The sequence below is a fragment of the Triticum aestivum genome, chromosome 5B (genome assembly GCF_018294505.1).
Source record: "Triticum aestivum cultivar Chinese Spring chromosome 5B, IWGSC CS RefSeq v2.1, whole genome shotgun sequence".
In the NCBI taxonomy this organism is placed as follows: domain Eukaryota; kingdom Viridiplantae; phylum Streptophyta; class Magnoliopsida; order Poales; family Poaceae; genus Triticum; species Triticum aestivum.
Genome location: NC_057807.1, coordinates 325,213,521 through 325,229,410, shown reverse-complemented (window position 1 = coordinate 325,229,410; position 15,890 = coordinate 325,213,521). Strand labels below are relative to the sequence as shown.

Sequence of the window (15,890 nt, the reverse complement as noted above, 5' to 3'; positions counted from 1 at the left end):
GCCTTGCTATGTGTGATGTTACTCATGCTATTAGGGCATCTCCAACAGTCGTAAGATAGGTGTTGATTAATTTGCCACGTAGGACATAGTGATGATGTGGCATGTAATAAATATGGAGAGAGAGCAAAGTTGTATGTAGATTAACCAACAACCTTTGCACAAGCTTCAAGGTGAAATAGAGAGCAATCACATTTATTTTCTCACCATCTATTGGATAGCTTACATACAACCCATTGAAGTAATTGTATGATAGCTTGTTGGTTGATGACATGGACATTTTATCAATCAGACTAACATACAACCTGTTGGAGACGCCCTTAGGCTAGCCATAGTGGGAGTAACTTAGGTAGTAACATAGCGCACCCCTAGACATATATGCTTATGTGGCATGAAGTTAATGAGGAGAGAGGTGTTTGTGGTAACATAACATGTTACCATAACATAACGCACCCAATGCAAAATGAGTCTATAACATAATAAATGAAGGCTTGCATGACACTACTCTTATGATACTACCCACTATGATGGTAGTAACATAGACTAGTAACATGCGTATGTTATTAGTAAGTTACTATACCACTATGACTAGCCTTAGGGCATGTACAATGCATAGTCTCAATGTGATGCCTCGCATGCCATGTAGGATCGGATATGACGTAAAGTAGGTTCAGATAGGGAAGCAGGATCCTCTTCAGGAGGCGGGTGCTTGAAGAGAAAAAACGTGGTCCGGTGACAAAAGCTGAAAAGGTTAGAGTGAAAAGTAGAGATGCATGTGTACTAGAGTCTTTATTTTTTATTTCTTAATGAGGCCCACTAGTGATAGCTTGCATTGGAGAGGAAAAATGAATGTAGGTGCTTCAAATTACTTTTTATCATGAGGCATATGTATCCATATGCCACCATTGTACATGCCCTTAGTAACTAGCTATGTTACCACATACCTCTCTTTCTTCATTTATTGTTTACCACATCATTTATTTTATTTAGATATATGTGATGTTACTACCTATGTGGATATTCTGACAGCAAAATCCAGTAACGGCAAGCATTCCAGCCGACGCCGGCGCAAACCCTCTCCGCCGCCGCCACAAAACCAATGGTACTTTCTTTCACGCTCGTCTCGTAGATGCTGCTATCGATGGAATCGCGGTTTGCCCCGACTAATCGCGACCGGCCACTTCTTTGCAGCTGGGGAGGGGCCGGGGGCGAGGCCGCGGAGGCGGAGGAGGCGGGGGCAGGGGAAGATTCAGCGGCGGGAGGGGCGACGGCTCGCCCCGTCTCGGCGGCCGCGATGATCCACCGCCGACTCCGCGGCGCTCCTCCGGGTGGGGCGTGGCGCCGCCGTCTCGGCATCTCTGGGTGGGCAGCCTGGCCCCCGGCGTCACCGCCTCGGACCTTTCGCAGCTGCTCCACCGGTGCGGCGACATCGAGGGCATCACCCGCGACCCTGGCCGGACCTTCGCCTTCGTGAGCTTCATGCGGGAGCAGGACGCCGTCGCGGCGGTCCGGGAACTGCAGGGGGCCCGGCTCCAAGGAACGCCCGTTAGGATTGAGTTTTCCAAGGGGGTTAGTGTTGAACTTCCTCCCGCCTCGATCACGGTTTGCCGCACTTTTCTAGAATTGTTGGTCAACATATGCTTTGTTTCAAACGCATCATTGGTGCAGTGTGCTTTTCTTGTCCTGTGTGTGATCATGAATTTTGGAATCAGTATAACCAAGTCCCGGGAGTCAAGACAAACTCTGTGTGAGTAGTTAAAATTTAGGATGCACAGGATTACTCTGAGGAAAAAACCCAGACAAAAACAGGCTCACATATATAATGTGCATGATAAATAAAATAGAACCCTTCCTTCTTTTGAATGATGCAAAACTTCACATGGATCAATTGGATTCCTTGCGAAGATGATATTTGAACCCCCAGGCTCCGCCGTAACCGAATAATGATCACATACCGTGTCTATGCATCAGCAACCCTTTACAGTCAGGTGTACTATGAAAACAAATAGTGCACACCTCAGATTGAATATATCAACAATTATCACAGCTCACCTGATGTCTCAGCTCGACAATTTGGTTGTAATCTAGCTTCCATTTAGGGCACGGCACGATAAAACCTCCAAAAGTTAATCTTTAGGAGATCAGGTACAATGTTAGCTTGAGAAATCTTCTCATCTGAAGATCATGAACGTTGATCTGATGTTCCATATGTTGAAAGTAGCACATTTTCTAAAGATGAAAAACATTGTAAGGCAACATCAGAAAAAAAAATTGTGCTGCATGAGAGAACTGGATATTCCTTTTTTTTTTGTCAAAAATAAGATGCACGTTCAATTACATATGAAACATCAGAGAAGGTTTTCAGCAAGTGCAACATGCCAAGATCATTTAATATATTGACATGTCCGCACTAAATTCTCTTGGCAGTGGGTACCCGATACTCTTTCTCAACACTCATCATTGTTAAGTTTACTCAGACCTGTTATTGCAATGCGAACCATGTCAAAGACATCATTTGCAGCTTTACTTGCCTGTTTGTGCTATGAACAGGACACACATATTTATCTGACAGTTTCAAGTGTTCTTTATTCTTTTTGTGCTATCAACAAGACACACATATTTATCTCTTGTAACTCCTTGGCTTTCCGTAAAATAAGTCTTTGTGGCTGAACTCCCCCCCCCCCCCCCTCTCTCTCTCTCTTAGAATTCATATAAAATATGATGCACAGTTTCCGCTACCGAACAGACTGCTAAGCTGATCAATCAATCAAGCTTCTTGGGTAGTTAAATGTGATGACCATCATTGTTTGGCATAAAGATACCATCCATGTTTCCACCTTATGCCAATACTGGCCAAAAGGTTCAGCTAGATGATAGAAGTGTATGTCAGCTCCAGCTCATTCAGCATCAATGTGAGGTTGCCTTGATCTGGTTTTATGTAGCTTCATCATCGGATTCCTAGTTAAAAACCAATGATCCAAAAGTGACGTGCGCCCATGACAAGTTCTTTCTATGTTATATTCACAGTGATGTAACATGTTTATAGCACCATAGTTGTGCTTTATGTGGTCAGCTTTGTTCCAAATGGAAAACAGAAGGCTATGATTTTGGTCAAAGTAGTTGCTTCACAGCATTGAGTATTCCAAGCTATCTCTTCTACAACCTCATGTACATGCTTATGATCTTTATCAGATAATACAAGGTCAAAATAATCAGAAAGAGTATGGGCATAGGTACGGCTTTTGACAGACCAATCTAGCTTGTTGATCTGATAGCAGTCTGTGCATAGGTCCTGCATTTCTATGATGATATATTGTGTGGAAGATCTTTTCAGTTGAAGAAGAAAAAAGTTGGCCTTACCACCAGGCGTATACTGAATAGTTACATCATTGACTAGTTATGGATAAGTGCTGTTCTAAAATTTGGCCAATTAGACTAGAACAGGTGGTCATCTGTCTCCAATGTATCTGTATAATCAGCTGGTAAGCGTTGTAACTAGCCAAATAGGCTGGATATAATCACAGACATGTGGGAGGTTGATTGGAATGTCCATCTGTACATAATGTTTTGATTACTCTGCCCCAATTCATAACTGATGATATAATCACTTTCAGGACATGGTGACACAGTCATCCTGCTATAATCACAATATATGAAACAGCTCCTTAGGTTAATTATTTGGAGACAAATGAGTACCTGTTGACATATTAATAACATTGCAAAATCTTCTTGGTGTACCTCACCAGCTTCACCACCCCAGCTCTTTTGACTTGCCCAGTTCCTGTAGGAAACAAAGAACTACCATTGGTTATTTATTTGCCTGAACGAGGAGTGCAGGATTATTTGTCATGACTCATCACAGTGACTCCAAATTAACGAGCTTGAGTCTCAAATTAAAAATAGCATTAAGAAATAAGAAAGTTATAGACTGCAGGTGCACTAATTTCTGCTAATCTACAGGAGGAATTAAAATGCCAACCTAAGCACTAACATGAGATACTGGTATGGGGATACTGATAGGGTGCAGTTCCCTGGTTTTTTGTAGGTATATGCATACATTCAAAAAACACTGAAAAATAGCTGACAGGTAAATACAATAAGAAAGCCATTCACAGCTGATGACTCTGTAACCATGTCCTATTTTGTGCCTAAGCACTAGGTCATGAGAGAGGGGAGGGGAGAGTGAAGAGCTGAATGACTAATTTATCTATTATGCCAAAGTTTCTCATATGTTCCAATGGGGAATCAAAACCTAAAGGTCGAGAACTGTGGATAATGGTGGCTGGACGGAAGGGAAGCCGTATTGGTTGCCAGATCACGAACTGCTATTGCTGTGCAACGCCTTTTTTTCTTCTCCAAAATTATTAAAGTAAATTCAAAAGAAACAAAATATAGCACCACAAGTTACAGAAAACCTCAGCTATACTAGCAAGTGTGCATGGCCCAATGTTTTTAGCAAAATGTTTAATGAAACCATGTGTAATTGGTTACAAACCAAGATCTCCTTGCTGCCTGTCACACACACACACAACACCATCTTTGACCACTTCTTTCATTGCAGCTTGCCAGGAGCCTCTTCTGTTCAAATGATCAGTGCTTTTTGTGCAACATTTAAGCCACAGTATCTTGGATTATGTGCAACGCTCACAAAATAATTGTGGTTATGTGAGTGCCTGGGGTTTTCGCTAACTCGTGCCACAAACACATTGGAATTTCTATAATTCGCTCATAATATCTGATAAATTACCATTACACATGTCTGTTCTGCCAGATTGCGAACAAACAAAACCAGTAGTATAGTTTATTGTAGGCTTGAGTAGTTTATAGAAGTTGTTTTACATTAAGTATAAATTGGAATCTGCTGAGACTTTCAAGTATCGAGGACGTACACATTGGCTGAGTATTATCTGTCCTGGAATACTCTGATGACCGGAAGGAAAATTATTCTTTTGGACTTGCCCAAGATCTCTAGGATTCATTTAATTCTTGCGAGGGTGGTTTGCTTTTGGCTTTGGCACATTTTGTGTAACGGGTTTGTATGCTCCTGGGATATGGGTGTCCTATCCTTATTGACTAACCGGAAAAGTAGTAGCTCTAAATCAGCATGTGGTGCAGAAGGTTTTGATCCTCACGTTCCAGAGGGAATGACTGTTCCCATTGGCCTGACTTTGTATGCTCCTGGGATATGGGTGTCCGATCCTTATTGACTAACTGGAAAAGTAGTACTAGCTCTAAATCAGCATGGGGTGCAGAAGGTTTTGATCCTCACGTTCCAGAGTGAATGACTGTTCCCCATTGGCCTTACTTAAATAGCTCTATAGCTTCTAATCATTCATGAACATGCCACTCTTTGGGCTAAGGGGCAAGTTTTTGTTTCCGAAAATAGGAAATTGGCTCACAGTCTACATCAGAGTACTTGGGAAGTTATCTGATTGTGGATAAAAAAAAAGGAAGTTATCTGATTAGACTTGCTTCCCAACTGAGGTTATTTCTTAGTCTCACCATTTAAGGAAGTTGTGTTGTGCTCTAGAAGAGCCAAGAGACCCATTTCTAAGTAGTTGTTGGTACTCCCTCCGTCCGAGAAAATACTTGTCATCAGAATGGATAAAAAAAGATGTATCTAGAACTAAAATACGTCTAGATACATCCCCTTTTATCCATTTTGATGACAAGTATTTCCGGATGGAGGGAGTACTAATTTAAGTTATGATTATAGCCAGTTGAGTTGTGTTTATTGCCATGGGAAGTCTACCTGGCCGCTTGTTCTGTCTCGTTTAACTTCACTTCACACTTAATGATCAGGACTAATTAAACTTATGATTTTGTCTGTCTGCTTACTTTAATGCCTTCTATTGGTATCACCGTATCCCTCATTATCTTTATTATGCTGTTCCGTATATCTAGTGGTGACAGGTTACCTGAAGTATTTGAATTTACAGGATAAGTCTTCAGGTAGCTATGTGGATGACAGACATGCACAATCTTCTGATGAGAGACATTTTGTTGAACATGGAAGAAAACATCAATCAAGCCCTGAAAAATCAGTTGATAAATCTAAAAGAAATAAGTCTACAGAACCTAGTGAGGTTTTATGGATAGGTTTTCCTGCTGGTCTAAAGGTAGATGAAGCAGCTCTGTGGGAAGCCTTCTCTCCTTTTGGCGAGATTGTCAAGATAACAACATTCCCAGGCCGCACCTATGGATTTGTTAAGTACACTACCATTACAGCGGCATGCAGGGCAAAAGAAGCACTTCAGGGGAGGCTTTTCAATAACCCAAGAGTAAGCATATGCTTTTCTCGTAATGAAGGAGTTGCAGCAGAAGTTGGAAGATGTTCCTCTGTTGCCCCGTATTCCCCCCACTTAAACCGTAGTGTTCGGTCTAGGTCTGTATTTGAAGACCAAGATTTTGAGGCCTTTACTAGGCCAAGGCGTTTTGATAGTCCTCCGAGAGATCTCCGCATGTCATCACTGCGTGCCAGCCCTGAAAGGTTACTGAGAGATGCTGATGATGTGGGCTTCAGCAGGGATAATTATCTTCGACGCGGACCTCAAATAGAGTCTGGTCATGTTTCTAATTTTGAACCTTTTAGGATGCGAGGGTTGGGTCCAGAGAGAAGGATGTCTGAAGACATATATGAACAACACAGAAGTAGCCCTACCGTTAGGGGTGAAACACCATGGCAAAGTATTCCTTTTGAGCGACCTCGAAGAGCCTTCCCGTTGGAAGATTCTTGGGATGCAGATGATCATTCATACCCATTGTCAAAGAAGCTGAGGACTGGTGAATTGCATGATGCTGAACTTCCCGAATATCCTTTCTCTGAATTTGATCGAGGGCATGTTGACTCTGGCTACCCAAGGAGGCCCTTCCGTGATCTGCGAGAAGATGATGCACATCCCATAACCTATGAACCTCCCATGGCGCATGGTAGAAATTACATTGAACCTTTAAGGAATCCAAACCCACCTGTTGATAACCATGAAGCGTGGCGTTCCCAAAATAGTTTTGCTATGCATGCTAGGGAAGTGGACAGGTCAACTCCTGAACATCATGGACCTCTTCCTAAAGAAGAGTGGAGCTGGAACGGCACAATAGCAAAGGGGGGCACACCAATCTGCCGAGCTCGGTGCTTCCCTGTCGGGAAGGTCCTTAACTTCATGCTGTAAGTTTGGATATTTTTTTGTCCTTTTTTTTCCTGAGGTGCAGTATTTAACACATCTCTTCCATTGAATTTTCTCATCATCATAATTGTTTCTTAACAAAGATATAAGTTTGCATTCATGCGGAAAACTATGTAGTATGTACTCCCTTCGGTCCTCTAAAAGATGCCGCATTGGCACTGTCTCCAAAATACAACTTTTAATATCAGTATCTATTAACATATTTATAAGATCCAAAAAAAATTATATAGTGTGAAAGTACCTTTTGGGACAAATTCCCATCTATGATTTTTGAAGTATTGAATATAAATAAGTCAATAAGAATCTGACTATCCTTGTCGAAAATGACAGCTTTACAGGACTGGAGGGAGTAGGAAAGATCTCTTAGATACTATTTAATTGCTCTTCTCATCTAATTTATCTTTAGATACCCTCTGTAAAGAAATATAAGAGTGTTTAGATCAAATTATATATTGTGAAAGTACCTTTTGGGACAAATTCCCATGTATGATTTTTGAAGTATTGAATATAAATAAGTCAATAAGAATCTGACTATCCTTGTCCAAAATGACAGCTTTACAGGACTGGAGGGAGTAGGAAAGATCTCTTAGATACTACTCCCTCTGTAAAGAAATGTAAGAGCGTTTAGATCACTAATTTAGTGATCTAAACGCTCTTATATTTCTCTACGGAGGGAGTATTTAGTTGCTCTTCACATCTAATTTATCTTTAGATACCCTCTGTAAAGAAATATAAGAGCGTTTAGATCACTAATTGCTCTTATCTTTCTTTACGGAGGGAGTATATAATTGCTCTTCACATCTAATTTATCTAAGTCAATTCATTAATACTCCCCTCATTCCTTTATATAAGACGTATTTGTTCTTTTGCTAAAATTCCACAATGTAAGGTTTATTTCTTCCAATTCTCTATAATTTCATTTTTACCCCTCCACCACACACCATACAAGGCTCTCCCCTAGAAAAAATCACGTACAAGCCAAACTCACGCATGAATCGTAGTTAGGAAAACAAAATCTCCAGCCATGAGTTAGGAAAAAAAATCATGCGAGTCAACCTTCCAATAGTTAATTAGGAAAAAAAATCGCTGCTGCTAATTTTTAGAGATATGCCATGTGCATGGTCAATGCAAGGCAAGCAGGAGATCTGGATGCACACTCAAATCGCTGGGTCAGGTCCTCCTAATTGATTTATCTGCTGCTAACCCTGCCGATCACTTATCTTGGCATCCCGCTCACCACTCGTCGCCCTTCCGCGGCCCAGCTGCAACCACTTGTCGACGCGGTGGCGGGCCGGCTTCCTACTTGGAAGGCGGCTTGGCTGATGAACAAGGCCGGACAGCTGGCGCTTGTCAAGTCCGTGCTCAGCGCGATTCCAATTCACCAATTGCTCGCGCTCGCACCCCCCAAGAAGACCCTGAAGCAACTGGAGAAGATTCAGCGTGGTTTTCTTTGGGCCGGCCGCGCGGACCCCCGCGGTGGGCACTGTCACGTGAACTGGCGCCGGGTCTGCCGCCCACTCGAATATGGCGGCCTAGGTGTTCGGGATCTCGAGCGCACGGGGCTTGCGCTCCTGCTGCGTTGGCTATGGCTCGCGCGCACGGACACTGATCGCGCTTGGCAGGGGCTGGACCTGCAGTTTTCGTTAGAAGAGCGCGCGCTCTTCCACGCTTCCACGACCATGACCATTGGGGACGGCACGACCGCTCTCTTCTGGGAGGACCGCTGGCTCGACGGCCAGTCCGTCCGCGAGCTAGCGCCCATGCTCTTCCAGTGCATCCCCAAGCATCGCCGGAAATCGAGAACGGTGGCGGAGGCCTTGGCTGCAATAGCTGGGCGCGCGACATCCAGGGGCTGATCGGCCTTCCCGAGATTGGACAGTACCTGAAGCTGTGGCATCTGATACAGCATGTTGAGCTATCCAATGAGCCGGACAAGCTGCTCTGGAGCTGGACCCCCAACGGCGTGTACACGGCTCAGTCCTGTTACCGGGCAACCTTCCAGGGAGCGACGGGCTACCACTCCTGGAAGCTCATTTGGAGGAGCTGGGCACCGCCTAGAGTGAAATTTTTCCATTGGCTGGCATGCCAAGATCGCTGCTGGACCGCGGAGCAGCTTGCACGCCGTGGCCTGCAGCACCACCCGCGATGCCTCCTCTGCGACCAAGAGCCGGAGACGATTACACACTTGATGCTCGCGTGCCCCTTCGCCAGGCAGACATGGCATGAGATCCTATCTTGGCTGCGCTTACCGGCGCCGACACCCAAGCACGATGACTCGCTCATGGACTGGTGGCTGCGCGCGAAGGAATTTACGCCGCCGGCGTTCCGCAAGGCGCTCAAATCCGTGGCGCTTCAGGTGCCGTGGATGATCTGGAAACATAGGAAGGCGTGTGTTTTTGACCATGTGTGTCCATCGCTCAATAAGCTTGTTGACAGGATCAAGGACGAGGCCCGATGTTGGGCAAAGGCCGGGGCTCAAGGGCTCAGGGTCGTTTTGACATCATCATGGGATGTCCACTTATCAGCTGACAACGGTGTAAAACTGCCTCCTAGGAGGATGTAAATTCCCTATCTTTCCAATGCAATGAAACGCAAAGGCCATTTGTGTTTTCTCGAAAAAAACCATTGAATTAGTCAAGGGTAATTTCGTATCAAATTCTATATAATTACGTGCCTTGGTCACCGTGCCTAAAATATTACACATTATATAAATGGGCGGAGGGAATACGTAGGTCACTTCGAGATTTGTTCTGATAGTTAACCTGACCAAATGATCAGTGTCTCTCATTCAACCACAAGTCTAATTCTTTTCTGATAATCAACCTGATGATTTCCTGTTTTTCAGGCCTGACTTTTTGGACTGCACTGCTAGGACAAACTTGGAGATGCTTTCTAAACATTACTATGAAGCTGCTAGCAGTTGGGTGGTGTTTTTTGTCCCAGAAAATGATGCTGACATGGCAGCTTATAATGATTTCATGAACTACCTTGGTGATAAGCAGCGTGCTGCAGTTTGTAAACTTGGAGAAAGGAGCACCTTGTTTCTTGTTCCACCGTCGGACTTTTCCGAACATGTACTTAGGGTGCCAGGAAAAGTGAGCATATCTGGAGTCATTCTGAAGTTTCAGCAGGCAAATCCAGACCTGACCTCTGCAAATCGTCAACCGGAAGCATTGGAGAAAATGCCTACATCTTTTGCGAGTTATCTGAACACTGATGTGAGTAGTCATGAGGATCGAGATGCATTGAGAAGACTCAACCCTCCAGATACGAGGACAGTTCCTCAGGGTCCAGATTATCTCCAGCCATCTACTGGAGTCTATACTCCTGCAAGTACAGATTTTATTCCACCTTACAAGTTTGCAAATGCTTCTCCATATCTGACCTCTCAGTTACCTCAACAAATGCCAGCACCAGACTCCTGCAGGGAAACGGCACAGGGCCAGCACCAGCAATCCCCAAATGTGTGGCCCTCAGGATGGTCCAATAATAATGACCCAAGTCCAGGTTCCGGTAATTTCAATTCTTTGGCTGCAAGTGCAGTCTCACATACACAAAATGATAGGACATCAGAGCCGTACTTATTTGCTACTCAGGGAATACCAAAAGGCACACCATCAGTGTATGCACCAGGTGAAGCGTCAAACATGTCCTTACCTTCCATGAAACCACCTCAACCTCCATCGCGGCAGGTAGTTAGACCTCAACAAACTCCATCTGCCCCAGTATCACTCCCACCGGTACAACTTGCACAGCTGGCTACTCTTCTTGCACAACAAAACCAACGAGGAGTAGAAGCTGGCTTGCCAGTAGGCAGCTCAAACAGACAATCAGGGTTCATACAGAACTATAATCCACGTGAGCATGCTTCGGTGATGCCAGACAGCTCAGGTCGATTCATACAGAATGCTAATCATGCTTCAGTGATGCCAGATAGCTCAGGTTCAATCCCTGTCCACAACTCGCAGTTACCGGTTCCACCATCTGTCCCATCGCAATTACAGGTCCATCCGCCGCCAATACAAGGTTCACTACCATCAAACCCACACCTTATGCTTCTAGCCAATGATCCTATCCCTTGTCATACGACTTTGCATTTGCCACCTATGCATGTTTTCGTGAGTGCAGGTCATTCTTCCGTGCCTTTGGGGTCATTTGTTCCCCCACTTCCGGCAGGCCCTCCCCCCTTTCAGCAGCTTACTTCAGGCGGTGCGTCAATGCAAACTTTGCTTCCTTCTGCCCAGCAGATGGGCCAGCAACTGTCTGCTCAGGAAGACCTTGACGGAGATCCTCAAAAACGCCTTCAAGCAACATTGCAGTTGGCAGCAACACTTCTTCAGCAGATACATAAACAATCAAAACCTGGTGGCCAGCAATAGAACCAAGGTAACTGTTCCCCAGAAATATATTCTTTTCGCCTTTTCTGTACCATTTCCACTAAGAATACATAATTAATCTATTAATACCTAATTTATACTAGTGCATTTTAGGCTTCCAGTTGGGCTGGTTTGTATATTCTCTAGTTGAAACTCTTATTTAGGTTATTGGTGAAATTTATAAAATGTCCCCTTATAGTTAAATTATTATTGAGTCGGCTTTATCTATTTTTCTCTCTGTTTGCTATTATAAAATCTGGCCATGCTGTTTCACCTACTAGAAAGGATTTTAGTCAGAACCTTGCCATGTTAGGCAACAAGGGAAACTGATTTGCTCAAGAATCAGTATGTCATTTGGCCCATTGGACCTATGAGATCTCGAGGTGTATTATGTTTTTGTTACACAAGTTCACAGAGCATTTCCAGTGGCCAATTGAGGCATCTTTATGTACTCACTCATGTTTATGGAGTAGTTTTGGTTGGAAGCTTAACATCTGGTGAGACATTATAGTAATCCTAATACTAAAATTTGCGTCTTTATCAACACATTTTGCAAACATTGTGCTGATTCATAAGCCCTTCGTCTAGTACACAATGCAAGAAAACAGATATCGCCTGTGTGATAGAACTACCAGATGGATGCAGGGCGTTCTTTACTACTGTGAATGAAAGAGTGTACACGAAATGTGTTTACTATGATAACAAGTGTAGAATGTGAGAATTTACAAATGAATTTAATGATTTCACTTTTCTTCAAGATGGTGTGCATGCCAACTCTGGGTAGGAATCGATTCCTTGCGACTTGATGTCTGGATTGTTGCATCGCACCTTTCTTGGGACACATAACTTATCTTGTGGGGACCCCACGTAGTTAATTACTCTCATTTCCTTGCCAGATACTCAAGTGTATATTAACAGGTAATTGTGATAACTACCTGCTTGGAGGCGTTACACCATTGTATTCGACCAATGGTGGTCATATGCGTCCATGGTAATAGAGGCACTATCCTCATAATCAGAGGTCGATCATTTGGTCAAGGATAGGAAATGACTTAGGTCTGACTGTAGGCATGGTCGTAGTTGAGAACTTGAGCTATACAAAGCTACGCCTTCTTATAGTAGTGAGCCTGCTATGCAGGAAATGGTTTACTTATTACTTGTAAAACGTAGAAGAGTTGACCAGGTGACCAGTCCTCGTCGCATCGTGCTAAAAGAGCTCATGCTAAATTATGTTAATTCCCATGTTCTAAACCTCTACATTCTCAGCGTTTTAATAAAGTGAAAAATGATTTTACTCGCAGCAATTGCCACTGTTTCATTTACCTTTGGTGGCAGGTCATTGCGAATGTTGGCGCGCAAGAATCATATGGCATCATCGCACCAAATAGCCCGAAACTGCTGTTGGGATCTTGGTTTACCGGCACCTCATTTTGGTTGCACCATTGGAGCGCTATTAGTTGCTATCTGAATCCACCCTTTTCTCCTTGTCTAAAGTGACAGCCCTGGCTCTAGAATTTCCGTATGCTTTTCCTTTAGCCTGTTTCGCACCTCTTTAACTGGATATATGCACTAATTTAATTTAGGTCCAGATCTTGTGTTGAAATGGCTTGTATTATCAGTGTTGAAGCTCACTCCTAGTCCCAGCCTGTGATCTTTGCTGCATTGCTTAGTAACCGACTAGTGGGATGAAAGTCTCCTGTTTTGCTGATATGGGTTGTCCATGCCTTCCAATATCAAAAGTGTACTGTGATGTTCCGTTTAAAAAAAAAGTGTACTGTGATGTTATTTTGGTCTCCTCGTCTTGCATTTCTCTGTGGGACAAAGGATCCTGTGCATTTTTTGGGGAGGTGAGGTGACGAACTGCGTCGCATAATGCCGGTTTCCTTGCCTTGCAGCGTCATTCCGTATGCCAAACATGGAATTGATACTGCCTTGTTAACATGAATACTGAATCTGTTAAATTGTAAATGTGCGCTATCCATGATACTGTGAGAAAAGTGATCCCATCAGATTTATGGTGTCAGATTTGTTGTGCCTTTGAGTTCACCAGCCTTGTCACATTGCCTGTCTGCTGAAGAGCGTGGCTTGGGCTGGCTGTTGAAAGCCTTCGGCTTGTCAAAAGTTCTCAGGGCGTCAGAGCTCAGGGCATGGCATTGCAGCAGATTTTATTCCACCGGTCTCGAACCCAACGATGCACCTTTAGCGCTTTGATATTTATCTACGTACAGTATTTGATTTGAATCATCATGCTTTGTTTAGTGAAGCAAGACAGCTTCGTACGGAATACCCAGGTGGTGCGCTGATGCTTGCAGGTTCCATCCTTTCCCCTTTTCTTCATGTCGTCGAACGTATTGGAGCCCTGCGCTGGCAACAGCGTCTTCTCTTCCTCTTGTTTAGGTTTAAGCGGAATCTGGCGGGAATCGTGTATCCTGATAGGGTTTGACTACTGACCTGTCTTTGCTGGCTGGTTCGCATGGGCCATGGCGTCTGGGACCTGTCTGGCATTTTTCTTCTCAAAAGAGAAATGGTCGGAGGGGACAGTATCATCGATCGCACCAAATTGAAACCCCGAGAGCCGAGTTGGGCCCTGTCAAGGAAAAGGGTAGTGGATGTGACAACCTTTTCTCGTAACGCGAGCAAAAAGCGACGCCCTCCACCGAGCCCCATCGTACGACGGTACGAGCGCGTGCGTGCGTTCCTCCGAATGGGCAGGCAGGATGGTTCAACAGATCATCGGCATCGATCGTCATGTACGACTACTAGAACAAGATCTGGGACAACCGCACACCTCAAATCCAAACCCTCATAGTCATGCAAATCCATGCACGCCCATTATGGACGTAAATAGCCCTCGACAATCATATTATACAAAATGACACAACATGTCATCAGCTGTCACGAAGTCTCTGATTCCCATATCGATGTAGCTTCACGAACAATTCCTCAACAAGTTTGAAGCACTTCAAAGGCCCTCTCCACATCCTTTCTAGCTGCTTCCTGCATTATTGTGGCTTTGTTTGTTACCTTGGGGGATAAGATATGGCGACAAATGCCGCCCACCGAGGATAGATACCATAGACAAGGTAGTACCCCATGTTGTAATCGCGGCCGTTGACATTGTAGTTGCACAAGGCGATTCCACATTGCAAAGTCTCTTGAACACCGGAGATCGCTTAAGCACATTGAGGTCGTTGTGAGAACCAGGCATTTAAAAAAAAGCATGCCAAATCAACAAGCCATGTGATGACATTGCTTCCAGTATGATGGCGGTCTCTTTGTGTGACATTGGTACAAACCCCGCAAAGTTCTTCCATGTGTAATGCATGCAATCAATTAAATCGAGCATACCTGGAAAACTTCTTGCCTCTTCAATAGCAAGCAACTTTTCTGTATCTTGCGCATTTGGTCCTCTTAGATACTCTGCTCCATACACCTGCACCACGGCGCGAGCAAACTTCACAGTGGTGTTTAGGCACGTGCTCTCCCGTACCCGGACCATCTCACCAACGACATCGGCAGTAATACCAAGTGCAAGCATCCTCAAAACAGCCGTGCATTTTGCTTAGCAGAGAATGATAGTTGTCCGGAACAATCCCTGGTGAATTTGAAGTAGTCATCGTGTGCCTCCACCCCCTCCACAATGCGCGAGAACAATGGTTTGCGCATACGAAAACGACGACGAAACCATGGTTCATTAGGGAAAGTTGGGTCAGGAGCAAAGTAGCACTCGTGCTCCAGAGACCCTATCCCAGTTCAGAACTCTTCTCCCTTTGACCGAGTCCTTGAAGTTGAGAATGTGCTCCACTTCCCAGTCCATTTCCCGTTGGATGCTCATGAGCATCATCATCTCGGCTTCTTCGTTCGAATCTAGCGAATTGAAGAACTCATTTCGAATGATTTCATCAAGTTCTATCGGTCCATACTCCTCGTCCAGTGAATCATCCGATTCCATCTTCTCGTTACAGATAGATCACAAAAAACTGGTTGGATAATGTGTCGAACACATAGAGGGCAAGGTGTACTCCGAGAGTTGTCCGATGTACTGCGGTGGCATCCAGGCTGACGGCGACTTCGACGACAAAGAGAACGGATGAGAGGACTGTTGTGGTGGTGCTGGGCGGTGCTGAGGGCTCAGAACAACGATGGAACAAGGGTGGCGACGGAGTAAGAAGAGGCCCGATGCGAAGATGGGAGAAGACATGAGAGGAACAAGTGGAACCAGCTAGGCCGGAGGAGGGATTTGGAACAATTTGTGATGGGGTCGGGCTGTCTGGTCTAGCGTGGTGGACACGCCCGGGCCTCCCCATATTCGCCCCAGATTTATGCTGGATAT

General features: G+C 44.5%; 1 protein-coding gene across 2 annotated transcripts; it reads left to right on the top strand.

Annotated features, from left to right (window-relative positions):
* Positions 1-1,048: 1,048 nt before the first annotated feature.
* LOC123111659 (flowering time control protein FPA) lies at positions 1,049-13,188 on the top strand. Of its 2 annotated transcripts, XM_044532489.1 has the most exons (6): positions 1,049-1,099; positions 1,189-1,566; positions 5,937-7,162; positions 10,027-11,207; positions 11,310-11,567; positions 12,893-13,188. In XM_044532489.1, exons 1-5 carry the CDS (start codon positions 1,097-1,099, stop codon positions 11,558-11,560), a joined length of 3,039 nt encoding a protein of 1,012 aa, XP_044388424.1. In that variant the 5' UTR covers positions 1,049-1,096; the 3' UTR covers positions 11,561-11,567; positions 12,893-13,188. The 2 variants fall into 2 exon arrangements, with proteins under 2 accessions (XP_044388424.1, XP_044388423.1); XM_044532488.1 differs by having other exon boundaries at positions 10,027-11,567.
* The last annotated feature ends 2,702 nt before the right edge of the window (positions 13,189-15,890 follow it).

Coding starts and splice junctions, on each gene's coding strand:
- LOC123111659 (XM_044532488.1), top strand. Junction 1,567..5,936: donor GGATTGAGTTTTCCAAGGGG/GTTAGTGTTGAA, acceptor TTGAATTTACAG/GATAAGTCTTCAGGTAGCTA. Junction 7,163..10,026: donor AAGGTCCTTAACTTCATGCT/GTAAGTTTGGAT, acceptor CCTGTTTTTCAG/GCCTGACTTTTTGGACTGCA.